Consider the following 14,461-nt stretch of genomic DNA (forward strand, 5'->3'; position numbering starts at 1 on the left):
CGCCACTATAGTTGGCAAGAGTACATTTCATGTTGACAGTCTTTGCTCAGAAGCCCAAGCCTAAATGCTCATCAAGAGTCAACTGCACTCTTCCCATAGGCATGTTCCTCTTGGAAAAGCTGAGAGATGTTTGTCAGCCAGTACTGGCAGCACAGATTTCTCTGCTATATTAAACCTAATATAAACTGCTACTTTTTAAAGGCACAGTGTGGGTACTTCTTTGAGTTGCCATTCCAGCCTTTCCCTGAAGTGCTCAGTTCCCTGCAAGATGATGTGTTTTCATTTGTTTGGGTTTTTTTAAAGACAATGCCACATGTATTTGGTCTTTCTTAGCTCTGTTTAGGGACATGCACGTGGTTCCAGGAGAAAACTCTGAATTTAAGCTCTGATAAGGGCTTTCTAAATGAGCTTTCAAAATCTGATAGGCTGCACAACCCACTGAATCACATTTAGCTGACAGCATCACAAGCAATGAAAGAACTATTGCTAGAAAGAGCCACAGGATAAATTAGAAACCCTTAGAAGTTATAGTAAGCTATCTATAATAGTCTTCACATACTACACTGTTGCAGCAAAGTGAAATGGAAAGACTACTGAAGAATCTGAGCTAGTTAATGCAGATAACTATTTCTGTATTATCAGGTGCCTTCTGAAGAATTCAAGCCAGGTGGTATAGGGTGAAATCACATCCCTTTGCTAAAGGTATTGAAGGAATTTTATAGGCACTGACTCTTTTTTGTTTTTTTGGTAACCTGTGTTCTAAAAAATAAATCTGTGCAGCCTACAGTTGCTCTTTCCTAATTAAGGATGGCAGTTAAAACAATTAGAGAAACACTACTTCAATTATCCTTTGTAACTGTACTATTTACTACTAGAAATTAGGCCAGCACCCCTGACATTGGGCATCTCTAAGAGGTAACACCTATTTTGGAAAAATAACTGTTAACTACGTTTTCTTTAGTTTTTCAAGGTTTAGTTTGCTACCTTTTTACATATGCAGGTGTGGGTGCAGTATTAAACTAGAATATATATATGTATTTTATGGACATGCGTATTTTTTACTATGTAATTCAGCCAAAATACTTGAATATTTTCTCTTTTTACCATTGTAATTTGTTTATGGTATTCTTAAGTCATTTGACTGAGTTGCATTATGCACAGCTGCAACAATTCCCTTATTGCTTGTTTTTGAGCATTGCCCAAGAATATTCTGTCAAACTAACCAGTATATGTCATGTACATCTCTTTAATTATCCTAAAGGTAGAGCTATGAGTGGAATATTTATCTTTTGAGTGATTTTAGGTCTGGCTGTGTGCATAGGTGCTTGTTTGTGTATATTACTGCTTCTTTTCATCTCTGTCATCTATGTGTACCAAAGATGTCATGTTTATGGTCATGACATGGACTTTTCAGGGAGACAAAGGGAATTTTCATCCAGTACCTTTTAGCTTTTGAAATTAGTATTTTGACACCCTTTTAAGATACCTTAAGGGTAAGGGTAAAGAATGGCATCCAGCCCAGACTATAAGGCAACAAAACTATTTTATCAACTTAGAAGTCCTCTTTGGATTCGTTTTTTTTTGACTTGTAGTAAAGTGCTAGCCCTCAAAATCTTGGTACATTTCTTGTGCAATTAATTGGATTTACACAATTAAATATCGTAATCAGAGTTGGTAAAACAGATTGTCATTAGAAGAAAGCAAGCAAAAAACTCCATAACTCAAGTATATTTTCATTTTTATCTTCCTTATCCGAAGGGGGGAAAAAATAATCACAGTGACTCAGGGGACTGTGCTTAGTAAATTTGAGCTTTCCTTTGTAAAATGCAAGTAGAAAACATCTTTCTTCTTTAGGCTATCATCAAAAGCATAGAGATGATAATATAAAGATTCAACATCCTGAATAAAGTACCAGATTGCAGAGATTGTAATCTTAGATATAAGGAGCCTTATATTATTTGGGTTTTTCTGAGAAAAATCTACAATCTGGGGAATTTTATGTCAATCTGAGCTTCTGTTCTTATCTGCACTGGATTCTAAGTGAATGAGAAGATTTTTTTATTTCTTTTTAAATGTATTCAGGCCCTGTTCACAATGGGATTCCAACATTTTCTGTCAGAGCATGATTTGTCAGGAATTTCATTAATCTCCATTTCAAACTGTAGTACAGGCCTCTAAATTTAAAAAGAAAAATAAACATAGCATTTAACACTGAAAGAGACCTAAACTTAGAATTATAATAAATAAAAACCTAAACTAAAACTACAAAAAAATAAAGATGAACCCAAACCAAAACTGGAAAAAGGAATGTCAGTCAAGCCTATTATGTTCAAAGGCCAAATATGATTTCTTTATTTTAAATCTTAGGTTAATGGTATAATGTAATGAAATACTCTGTGTCCTATCAAACATAAACTGTAGCTTTTATATTGCTTTTTCTTAGAGGTGTTTATTTCTTGTCCTTCCCTTTTTCTCAAGCTAGATATGATTTTGAAACAGAAGCAAATAAATGTCAGCTCCTTTGGTCTCTGTTCTGTCATTCCATTGCTGAAATTCTGCCCAACTGAAAATTTCCATTCAGACTGACTGGCATTTGTTTAACTGGTGGTTGTTGTTGTTATTATTATTTTGCATTATTTTAGCACTCCTTTGCAAAAATCCTGGACTTTGTGCAATCCTTGCTGTGCTTATGCATGACATTTTAAAAGCATCTGCTTCTGTGGATCTTTTTTCACAGTAGTACTTTTTTTTCCTGAAGACACTCTGACCCTCACCAAAAAACCCTTCAGTTGTTTTTAAGCTTTGGTCTGTGATGTTACCAAACTTGTATGTGGAGTAGGTACCACCCAATTTAATAGCATGCTAGCCTAAGAAATACAGAGACCAAATAAAAAGTTACAAAAAGTAAAGAGTAAATAAGATCAGTGGAAGATTTTTCAGCATCCCTTCTCCTCCTTTAAGACAAAATAGGATGTTGTACAGACTTTGTCTTCAAAATCTCGGCTCTACATTATACTTCTTATGATCAGAATTAATAGGCAGAATAATATGCACAAGGAAATAGATGGAGCAGAATGGCTTAAGAGGGTTTCTTATGTAAAAAGTATTTTTCAAATCTGCAGTAATTTTTTTCAGCCTGCAGTGTGTTAGAAAGGAAGATAAGACTACAGAATGCCACTATGCTACAAGAATCCTTCTTGCTCTTTGGGACAGTACAAGTGCTGTTTGCTTATTAAGGAAGCAGACAGTTCTTAGAAAATGTCTTATTTTAGTTATAAAACTGATTTTTTTAATATGCATTAATAGAAAGTGACTGGAGAATTCTTCTACTGGTTCTACAGTCCTGAAAAGCCTAAAATTGTGTTAATTCATAGCGATATATTCCAGAGGGCAAGAGCTCGGCAGCTTCCTTTAACCTGCAATCATTTTACCTTGCTTGCTTCCCTAAGGTGGACCTGTAGCAGTAACAGCAGCAGTTGCAGGTGGAATTAAAGCATATTTGTCCCATTTGGCCCTTGTCACATATATCAGGGCTTGAATTCCATCTCCTGCTTTCAGTTCCTTTCTTGTTTGATTGATTGAATAAATGTGGGACATTTTAAAATATTTATACTTCAAAATAGGAAAAAGAAAACTTTATGACAAAATGAAATAAAACCCAGTAACTTAATGTCTTATTAAAACATAATACTTTCAAAAATGAAAATCCTAGCATTCAAAGATTGCATGTTCTTCCCTTCTCCCCTCTTTTTCAAATACTGAAAACTAATGAATTGCAAAATTATGAATAATGGTAACCTTGCGCACTCTATGTGGAAGAAGCCTCTAACATCACAGCAGAGTTTGGTGACCCAATATAGCTAGGTCAAAGAAGAAATGAAGTCCTGGAATATTACTGAAATCCTCCCAGCATGCAACGTTTGTCGCTATTATTGATCCTTGGTATACTCTCAAGAGCCTAATTTTCCTTGTTTGAAAAACAGGTGTAATTATTCTTTCCTGTCTTGTGAACAAATTTTGGGAGGTGCAAAGACAAGTTTTTAAGCACATTAAATTCACTGAATGAAAAGATCACTTCCTGCTTCTAAATGTTCTGCATTTTATAATTCTAAGGGCTCAAATGATATCTCCTTTGTGGCATTTTGTATTTCTGTGAAGACTTGCACAATTTGTCTGGTGGGACTCTGATCTATAGTTGCTGAACATCCTATTACACCTATACATATGATTTTAGTCTCCAGTTTTTGTTTCTTTTTTTTCCTACCTTGCATTTTCTTCCAGGGAAGAATTTACTTATCACATGACTCAACGTAGCTGTTTAGTCCTCAATCTACACCTTGCAAACATTGGTTTTACCCAGTCACTGTCTACTTACAGTTTTCTTGTATCTGAACTTCATTTTCTCTTTTGACATCTTTGCCTTTCTGTGCCATGCAGTGCTACCAAGGACTAGCTCCTTGTCTGTATTGCTATCCCCTCCCAATTTCCATGCTCTCCTAAACACCTTTTATAGATGCACCCCATCTTTGGCTCTTTGCAATACAGTTTAGCTAGAGTGTGAGATTGGTTGCTTTAGGTAGCTCTCTAATAGCTGTAATAGCCATAAAAGCATTAATGACAGCCTGCAGTGCCCCACATTTTCATCTTACTTCTTGCTTTGGATGGGAAAAGTTCTCTTGGAAAGCTCAAGAACCTCATATATTGTGTTCTTTCAAATGCTGCTTTAAAACTTCTAATTTAAAATACATCTGCTAGGCACAGATAGAAGTGACACATGGCTAATGTCTATTTTGTTACCTCTGCCTCTCAAGAGTACTGGGTTTGGGTGAAAGGGAGAACACATTTTCATTTCTGTTTTGATGAACAAACACCTCTGCTCTCTAGGGCAGACGCCACCATCTTTATTCAGCACCTTCACAGGTACAACAAAGTCCTGCTACAAAGGTTGGCATTCTCAGCAACTAAAAATGGAGAGCATATTAAATACGGCAAAAGTGAGAACATAATGCATATTATCTCATTCTCTTCACAGAAGTTAACATAGTCAGTTTCTCCTATGCTATCTACTCTATGACAAAATATTTGCCCTACTGCAAATGGTCACAAAAAAATTAATTCTTCACCTGAACACCAATGGCAACACATGCATGCCTCAGCCTCTTAAATAGCAAAGTCACTTGCTAATTAACTGGAGACTGGGGCAGGGTTTGCCTCTGAAACAACATTTACAATTTGCTTTTCAATTAAGGTCTTGATTTATTTCGATCCTTTTATCATCTTTACTAGGTCTTTGCTACTTAAAAAAACCTAAGAAATACTATTCTCTTTTAATTTTACTTCTATTAATAACCAACACCTTCTTTTCAGTATCTTGTCATTTTATGTGAATGGAACTGTGTTTAGATTTTGTCCCTTTTCCTAGACTCTAGTTGCTTGTCTTGGAATACTCAGGTGTTGTATACAGGCACTGGGGCTTAAGGATGGTGCACAGGTGGAAATGGATGACTAGGTCCTAATGCTTATACATGTTTATAATTTCGAATGTACATATCTATGATATAATATCAATGTAGCTGTTGCCTACTTATAGTAATAGTTTTGATTATTGCTGTAACTACTGAAATTCATAAATGTACTATTGTTGAGAGAGGTCGTATTTTTAAAAAACCCGGTTGGTACAGGTGTTAAAAAAAAGGGAATAGGCTGAAGGCCCTTCTTTGACTCCACAAGCTTGTTTGGTTTGTCATGATAACCACTCATTTAATAAATGGCATTGCTTTTTCCTACAGACCCCTTGCTGCTGTGTTAATATCTGTGCTCAAGCTCTGAGCATGTCCAATAGTGATTTGGAGTGAGAGTCTGTAATTCTGAAAGGGCACGTTGTATCATCTTTGTGTCTTTTGGGTTTCAGGAGGGCTTAAAGGATGACCAAAACCATTTAATGTGCACTGAACAACTTCTAAACAAGAGATTTTCCAGTAAACTTAGTAAACACAATCTTTAAGCATTTCTCTTCCTGTTCCTTGGTTCATGTTTGCCTTAGAATGTAACTGCATCAGGAGATTTGAGGTTTTCTGCAATCTCTGTGAACTATAGGGGGGCAGAAATCTCACATAAAATATGTGAAGGATTCTGGAGTGTATGCACCATTCTCTCTTGGTATCTGTACAGGAGGACATGCAAATTAAAGCCATCTGTGAGATTATGCACAAATTCTTTTACCGTCCTGATATTCAATTGACTTCTAGGCTACTTCATTATCACTTTATCATGGCTGGCCATTTCATTAATTTAATTGCAAGGAGAGAAACCTGGAAACTCCACTGACCCTGCAAGAACCTATTGCAATTTACATTTACATGTTTTAACTTGGTTTGTTATTCCAGTGATTCATACTTTGCTATACTAGGTTCTGGACTAGTATAATTTTTCTTTTTATTTTCTCAGTTGGTAAGAAAATGAGTATTATTGTGATGGGATTAAGATGATTTATATAACTCAGTCAAAAAATCATTTCAGTGGTTCTATAGTATTTTGCACTAGAGGACTGCCTGATGCTTTGGTTGTATTGGCACAGAGGGCTGAGAATTCATCCTGATCATTGATTCAGAGTTATAGATGATTCACTCCTGTTGTGTAGTAATTTCAATGTAATTAATTGAAATTCATACATATGAGTAGCATTTTTATTCTTCAATGGTTCAGAAGGAGCTAGATTAGGACAATCCAAGGAGCTAGATGCAGCCAGTATCTCCACAATCAATAGTAATAGACTCTTATTGTCAACAGTACTTCTCAAGTTAAGAACTCAATGCTCAGTATCTCACTTTATAGGCACGAAAACCCCAGTGAGGTGACAGAGGTTGCCTTTGTAGGAACTACCCAGAAGACCACTAGGAGATCCAGAACAATACTGGGGTTACCCTGCTCGAGCAACTGGGACAGTGCTCTAAATTAATTGCCAAGCCTTCTCCTTTCTAATGCTTTTATACTTTGAAGTCCTGGTTATGATGAAGGCTGAAAATATTATTAAACTTAACTTTTCATCTTTCATAGAATCGTGGAATGGTTTGGCTTGGACTAGGCTTAAAGGTTATCTAGTTCCAACCTCCCTGCATAGACAGGGACACCTTCCACCAGACCAGGTTACTCAGAGTTCTGTCCAACCTGGTCTTGGACACTTCCAGGGATAGGATATCCATCACATCTCTGCAAAACTTGATCTAGTGCCTCATCACCCTCACAGTAAACAATTTCTTCCTAAAATCTAATCTAAAGCAGCCCTCTTTCAGTTTAAAACTCTTCCTACCTTGTTCTGTCACTGTATGCCCTTGTAAAAACTCCCTCCATTTTTCTTGTAGGCCTCTTTATGTACTTAAGGGTGCTATAAGGTCTCAGGAGGAGAGGAGGAACAACCCCAAATCTCTCAGTCTGTCCTCATATGACAGGTTCTCCAATCCTACGATCGATTTAGTGGCCCACTCCAAGTCTACATCTTTTTTATTTTGGGGGCCTCAGAGGTGGATGTGGTATTCCAGGTGAGGTCTCCCAAGAAGAGAGCAGAGGGGAAGAATCTCCTTTGAGTTCTGGTCCTACTTCTTCCTGGAGCCCAGGATATGGTTGGCATACATTGCAAAAAGATTGGTCTGGACTTTTAATTTTTTGCACTCTTTGTGAAATATTTTAATTTTAGTTTTGTGTGTAGCATAGTTTTCTAGCACATGGAAGTTTTCCTAAAATTGCCCTGCATTGCATTATCAGATAAATGGATATTGAAATGCAGTTGGTTATGGAGGTCTCTAGGTTTGTAATACTAGGTCTAAATGACAATGACATATGCAATGTGCTGTTAATTCATACAGTCAAACTGTGATTACTCTGTTGTTTTCTTTCCTTTTTTCATTGGAGATATTTGTTAGCATGTACTTTTAATTCCACATCTCACAGTCTCACATACAAATAGAATCACCATATTTTTTGCTTCCTACTGGTACGTTCCTTTTTCCTGATTTAAGGTTTACTCCTTGATGCTGCATTTGAAACAAAGGTGTTATATAATGTTGGGCAAGTATCTATCCTATTAATTTATCTTTTTTTTTCTTTTTAATTTTGCTGTTATGTGCTTTTTTGTTATATGACACTAACATCATGATAAAATAAGCACCGTTAAACTTCTTTAAGGAGTCAGCACCAAGAGGTTAAAACGTGGTCAAGGGTTAATTTACCAGACAGAAATCTCATTAGGTTTTCATGGATTTGCTGTAGTCACTCATATATGTAGTTGTTATTTTAATGAGTCTTCTATAGACAATGTTTTAAAAGTTGCTGCTCAACAGTTTGGATGGAGGGCATCCTTTTCATTGCCTGTCAGGCCCATCAGTGACATCAAAGTTTACTGGGGGAATGCCTGGAAGGAATGGATAAAGCAAATTAATTTCAAAAAACTAGTAAGATTTTTAACTTAGTTTTGAAATGTACCTGCATATTGTGCTCCAATTGTGACTATCCTTTTTCTGAAGGATTTTCTTTGGTACAAGCATAATTTTATGAAGGTGTCCAAAAGGTTTATTTTTTCATCATAAAGTATTTTTGAGCATATTTCTCTGTCTTGTTATCAAGCATTTTTTTTTAAATATTGAACTTAATTTTATCATATGGACTATGATGGTTTATTTTTGATTTGAAAATGTGCTTAAACTCTTCTTACATTTCCAGACAAAACCAGTATTTATTGAATCTTCTCTTTGCTCTGCCTGGATTTACTTTCATTTTGTACATTACAGCAAGTATTTTTAGCTCCACAGTGTGTCAAATTGAACAGAAAATACGTATTTAATTGTCCTCTTTCAAATAAATGTGTGAAGTATATATTACCACTAGGAAATGGAAATAATATATAATTTTCAATATTTAGTAAAACTTTATAGTGTATTTGAACACGTCTGTAAAAGAGAACTAGTATCTTATTTCTAAAGCAGTGTTATTAGAAAAGTTGATTTTAAAATAATTTCTTAAAATAAATTCAGCACTTTTTTGGGTATTTTCAATTTGGTAAAAAACTTTCATCTTTTCAACTAAAATTGGAAATTATTTTGAAGAGAATTTTTCAGTTTCTAAAAGGATTACTTAAAAAGAAAATATATTTAATGTATGGTACTATTAACAGTAGTTATGTTTTAACTACTCTAAGAAGAGTAGTTAAAACATAAAAACTACAAGAAAACTGAAAAGTTGTAAGAATTTTGAACAGACATGTAAAATTACAAAGTAATTACTATGCCTTCACCAGATAACATATGAGACAGTTATGACTGATGATATCCCAAAATTGCAATTCAGCACACAGAACTACAGCATCTTCCTCTTAATAGTTAATGAAGTTTTTCTGAGTGCCACTGAGAACAGTGGATGAACAAAGATGAGGATAAAGAGGGCTTCAAAACAGCTTCACTCTTCTCCCTAGCATGTGTAACAGGGCCAGAGAGGGAGGAGGAGGGGAAAAGATGTGTGGCACGAGGAGGAACAGCAAGCAGTACAGTGCTTCTCCTGCCAGGATGCATTTATTGCACAGCTTCCCTTGGAGTTACAGCCCAGCCGAGACCACAGAGAGCTCGGCTGTTTGCAGAGTGTCAACCTCCTACGGCTCAGTAAAGCAGGATGCCAAACCTGTGTGCGTGGAGTGGGGGTGGTGGTGTGTGCTGGAAGGTGGCCACAGTGCTGTGCCAGACTTTGTAAGGTGCAGGTATATGTAAGGGATATGTAAGGAAGTGCAAGGTGGGACACAGCTGTGAGAATTTCATAGGCAATACCTAAAATGTGATGGCTCTGAGGTAACTTTGGAAACTTGGCTTGATGTTGGTTTAATTACCTTGGCTGACTGACACACCAACAATTTTTAGTGCACTGTTTAAAGACAAGAAAATCCATTTTTGATCCTGCTTTAGAACAATATGTGGTAAAGCTTTGGGAGCTGTTTGATGATTGTCTCAAGATATCCATCCAGTGGGATGGGGTGGTCAGCTGGAGAAAGTAGCTTCATCAGCTCTGCTCATCCAGGGGTTAAATTGCCACTTGCTTCCCAGGGTCATATGTGTAGCCATGGCCTTCCCATAAGCTGGGCAGCTGCTCCAGACTGAGTATGGATATAAATAAGAAAATGATGGCCTCCTTAGAGAAACTGTGAATGCCCCATCCCTGGCAGTGTTCAAGGCCAGGCTGGATGCGGCTTTGACCAGTCTGGTGTCATGAGAGCTGCCCTTAGTGGGCGATAGAATTACCAATTATTTCATCACAAAGGTGGCTGACAGGAACAGCAACTGAGAGACTTGATCAAGAACAGAAATTATCATAGGTTTTTACATTTAGAATAACATTAACACTCTTGGAAGGCTGTGTGGGAAGGACAGGAGTGGTGGAAAAACGTGGTGCTTCCCTCTTCCTCAGCAGGACTGGACCAGTGAGTACGTGTAGTGAGATCAGAAAGGAGGATAATCAAACTGTTGTGGCGGAGAGTAATATGTTCTCCAGAATTGAGGGTAATGAAACAATTATAGTTTTTGAAACAAAGTAGTACAGAAGAAGTAACCTGATATTGTTAAAACCACCACAGGGAAATTATGCAAAAGCAGGTTTCTTTAGTTGGCTTTACACCATTAGTTATAAAGTGAGCCCTCAGAAAGGGCTGAGTGAGAAGCTGGCTTTGGGGCTTTGCTTGGTGAATGCTGAACTGCATCAGATCATAGAAACCTGAAACTTTGTATCTCACAGTGAGACAGCATCATGAATACCTAAATTTACACCTGTGCCGTGATACCTGGAATTTACTGCTCAAAGAGAGGTCAAATATAGTTGTTACGAAGTCACACAATCTGCTTTGGTGCATCTTTACAGTTCGAAAAGGCAAGAGTTTTTGGACACAGCCTTCCAACAGCCACTCTGTCCAAAGAACAGAAAGTTTGCTTTCTTAGAGAAGTCCTCAGAGCTCCTGAACTTAGTAGGTCCTGACACCACTACACCAGAAATTCCCCTAGATTTGGTGTATGGGTGCTGCCAAGTTCTGTCAAAAATACTTAGAAATTATGTCATCCTCGCAGAAATAAAAATTGCTTTCTATGATTCAACGAGAAAAAAAAAAAAAAAAAGAACAAAAACACCCACCCCAAAACCGCAAACCAAAAACTCCCAACAAAACACCCAAACCTGGAACAACCATGAGCCCTGGGATGCCACCAGCTCCGGACAAAAAGGTACGAAGTGTCTCTCGCCGCCCTCACCTCCGAGCGCCCGCGGCGCTTTGCGGGGCAGCTCTGCCACCAGAAAGGGCGTGCGTGTGTGTATGTATGTGTGTGTCTATGTGTGTGCGTGTGCGTGTGTGTGTGCGCGCGCTTTGCTGCGCGGAGTCAGGGAGGCGAAACTTTTACTTTAAATCAATTTCTTTTTTTTTTTTTTTTTGTGAATGGAAGGGGCTGCCTTGCCTCCCGCGGGGGCGTAGGGGACGCGGCGTGCCCGCGGCAGGATCCCGGGATCCCGCCGGGCGCCCGAGTGCCGCCGCGCTCGGCCGGCTCGGGGCAGCGCGGGCGTCGCCCCCCGCGGGGCCGGGGCCGGGGCCGGGGGCGGGCGGGCGCGCGGCGATCCGGCGATCCGGCGGGGGGCGCGGGGAGCCAATGGGCGGCGGGGATCCGCCGGCGCGGCTCGGGGGCCCCTGGAGGAGGAGGAGAGGAAAAACCACGGGATTGAGCTCTGTCAGTGGCGCTCGCGGCTTCCAAGGGGGAAGTGCCGGGGAATAATTAATGTTTTTATTAAATTTGGAGGGAATTTTTTGCAGCCGATCGCCGCGCGTGGCCTTCAGGTGGGTCTTCCCCCGCAACTTTGCCCGGCGCCCCGCGGGATTGCGCGGCGGCGGTGGGGCTGCGGGAGCGATCCTGTGGGAGAAGGTGGCCGGTGCGCGGGGCGGGGGGCCCGTGCTGTGTGTGTGTGTGTGTGTGTGTGTGTGTGTGTGTGTGTGTCTGTGTGTGTGCGTGAGGGAGCGCTGAGCGCGCGGCCGCCGCCGCCGTGCCGTGAGGTGCGCGGCCAGCCCCGCGTTCGCCATTACGAGTTGGCCGCACGCTTGAGGAGAGCCGGGGCTGCCGCCGGCGCGGATCGCCCGCGGGCGCGGCGCGCAGTGTAAATAAAGCCCTGCCTCCCGCCCCGCTGGCTGCCGCCGCCGCGGAGTGCTTTTGCTCCGCGCTTTGCTGGCAGGAGCGTGTAACCCAGGTGAAGGCAGAGAAGGGAGGGTTGTTTTTATGAATGGGACTCTTTGAGGTTAATTAGGTATGCAAATGCAAGCAGTTCATTCATGCTGCCTTTTTTTTTTTTTTTTTTTTTTTTTTAAATCTAAAAGCCATCTTGTATTCCCGTCTAGGCTGATTGGAGTCCAGATCCCGAGGAAATCTCCAGATCAAATGCCCAGTAAATAAAAACACTGAGCTAAGACTCGTGGAAGAGCTGCAGAATGGATGGATTTTATGACCAGCAAGTGCCTTACATGGTCACCAATGTGAGTGATCAGTTCAAAGTTGGTGTTTATAAACTTGACTTCGACTTATTTCTGTGGGGGAGTTTTACAGACACAGTCTCTGCTTTGTTACGGCTGTAGGGGCAACTCTTCATCTGGGAGCTTTGCTTGCAAGATGAGCCTATCTTCATAGTTATTGCAATAAAGCATCGTGTTCTTTTAAAGACAGTTTTGGGATGATTAAAAAATCATGCACATGATTAGCGGATGAGGGAGGCGAGAGCAGCAGCAGCTGCATTCAAAGTTTCTGGCTGCGTTTGCCTGCAACGTTCAAAAGAATGAAGTTGAGGCAAACATTAACCTTTTTTTTTCCCTCTCTGTTTTTTTTTTTTTTTTTTTCTTTTTCTTTCAGGACTTTGCTAACAATTTTATAAGTAACACAGGGAAACAAAGCAGTCTATTAAAATTTCCTATCTGGGTTCTCCTGCACAGCTTATGCTATGGGGATTTATGGGCTATTGTGTAGGTTTGTATACTTTAGATGCTAAAAATATGATGGTATTGTATTGCTGCTTGAGCACGTTATGTATGTATTGTACAAATAGATGTCTACGTAGATAGATAGAAATGTGTTGCATTTAGACATAGGAATCTTTTAGAGCATGTTAGGTGCTCAGCAATATCTTTTGTTAGAAATTGAAGGCTTGCAAGAAGTCCCTGTTTGAAAATGTAAAGAATTTATGCCAACTTTGCATATTCTTGATTAAATAAAAAAAAGCCCAAAACAAACCCAACCAAATTTCAAACCTGAGATTTTTAAAGTAACTGATCTTTCCTGTTTATAGAATCCGCGTGGGAGAAACTGTAATGAGAGACCGACAAATGTCAGGAAAAGAAAATTCATTAACAGAGACCTGGCTCATGATTCAGAAGGTGAGGGCTTGTTGTTCCCCCCCCCCCCCACCCCCCTGCTTCTCCCTTTTTTACTAATGCAGAGAAGCTTTCTGAGAGCTCTTTATTTATTTATTTTGGAGATAAATATAGCTAGATCAATCTGAATAAACAAGACAAGAAAACTACGTTTACTAATGCAAAACAAACTGGCAAAAGCAATAAATTTATAAAGTTGAAAGTCTTTCCTTGACTTACCCTGTTGCATTTTGTGCACATGTGGCACACGGATGTCATGCACTGAGGCCAAGCCTTTGCAGCATCTGACACAAGTCATGGCACCTGGCTTTTTCACCACCAGGCCTCTTCAGATTTAGGGCATTCTTCATCCTTCCCATCTTTTAATGTCCTTTTCCCTGGTATGTCTTCACTGCTGGTAGCAGGAGTGAGAGAATGTGGGTGTGGAGATTTGTTTTTTACCAGCTTGACTGTATAGTCAGACTTCTGGTGCCTGCTGGCCTGTTTCTCTTGTTGTATAACACTAACAGGGTTAAAAATCCAGGGAATTTTGATTAAGGGAGCCTAGAGGGGAGAAAGTTTTGGAGGGCCAAAGGTTTGTAACTTACTCCCATCAGTAGCCATCAGGATTTTAGCTTGAGAACTGTAGGCTGATAATAAGTGTTAACACTTCTTTAGGTTACAAGGTCTGTATTATGCTATGCCTACAGACCTGGAAGTACATAAGACATACAGGAAGATATGTAGAGGCCTGTAACTTACCCCTGTGTAAATCTTATCAGGGTAAAAGCACACTGACACACTTCAAAAATCCATACTTGTCTGGAAAAGTAGATTGAAAAGAAAGCAACTTTCTGATTTTCAGTTAAATCATTTCCCAATGTGCTTGTGGGGTATCAGTCCACAGCCTAAATGAATAGCCTCTGTCATTTAAGTGTATGTAAATAACTATCTGTCAGCATTCATAAAAGAGGAAGTCTCTCTCAAAATACAGTAAATTAAAAATAAACCATTTCTTAGTTCAAATACCCTACTTAGTCTTAGCAAACAGAATTTTCG

At 39.4% G+C, this 14,461-nt stretch overlaps 1 protein-coding gene across 7 annotated transcripts in view; it reads left to right on the forward strand.

The window, feature by feature from the left end:
• The window catches only part of ETV1 (ETS variant transcription factor 1), a 114,970-nt gene that overhangs the window by 37,332 nt on the left and 63,177 nt on the right, over positions 1 to 14,461 (forward strand). For 2 of the 7 annotated variants that reach the window (XM_086855644.1, XM_023920414.2), the window contains exons 1-3: positions 11,630 to 11,848; positions 12,401 to 12,535; positions 13,339 to 13,426. In XM_086855644.1, coding sequence (XP_086711770.1) covers positions 12,491 to 12,535; positions 13,339 to 13,426 — 133 coding nt within the window. In that variant the 5' untranslated portion in view covers positions 11,630 to 11,848; positions 12,401 to 12,490. Of the gene's footprint in view, positions 1 to 11,125; positions 11,247 to 11,629; positions 11,849 to 11,951; positions 12,310 to 12,400; positions 12,536 to 13,338; positions 13,427 to 14,461 lie in introns of those variants that run through there. The other 5 variants (XM_086855667.1, XM_086855690.1, XM_086855652.1 and 2 more) reach the window with 3 other exon arrangements.

The sequence above is a fragment of the Cyanistes caeruleus genome, chromosome 1, assembly GCF_971803275.1.
Source record: "Cyanistes caeruleus chromosome 1, bCyaCae1.hap1.1, whole genome shotgun sequence".
NCBI lineage: Eukaryota > Metazoa > Chordata > Aves > Passeriformes > Paridae > Cyanistes > Cyanistes caeruleus.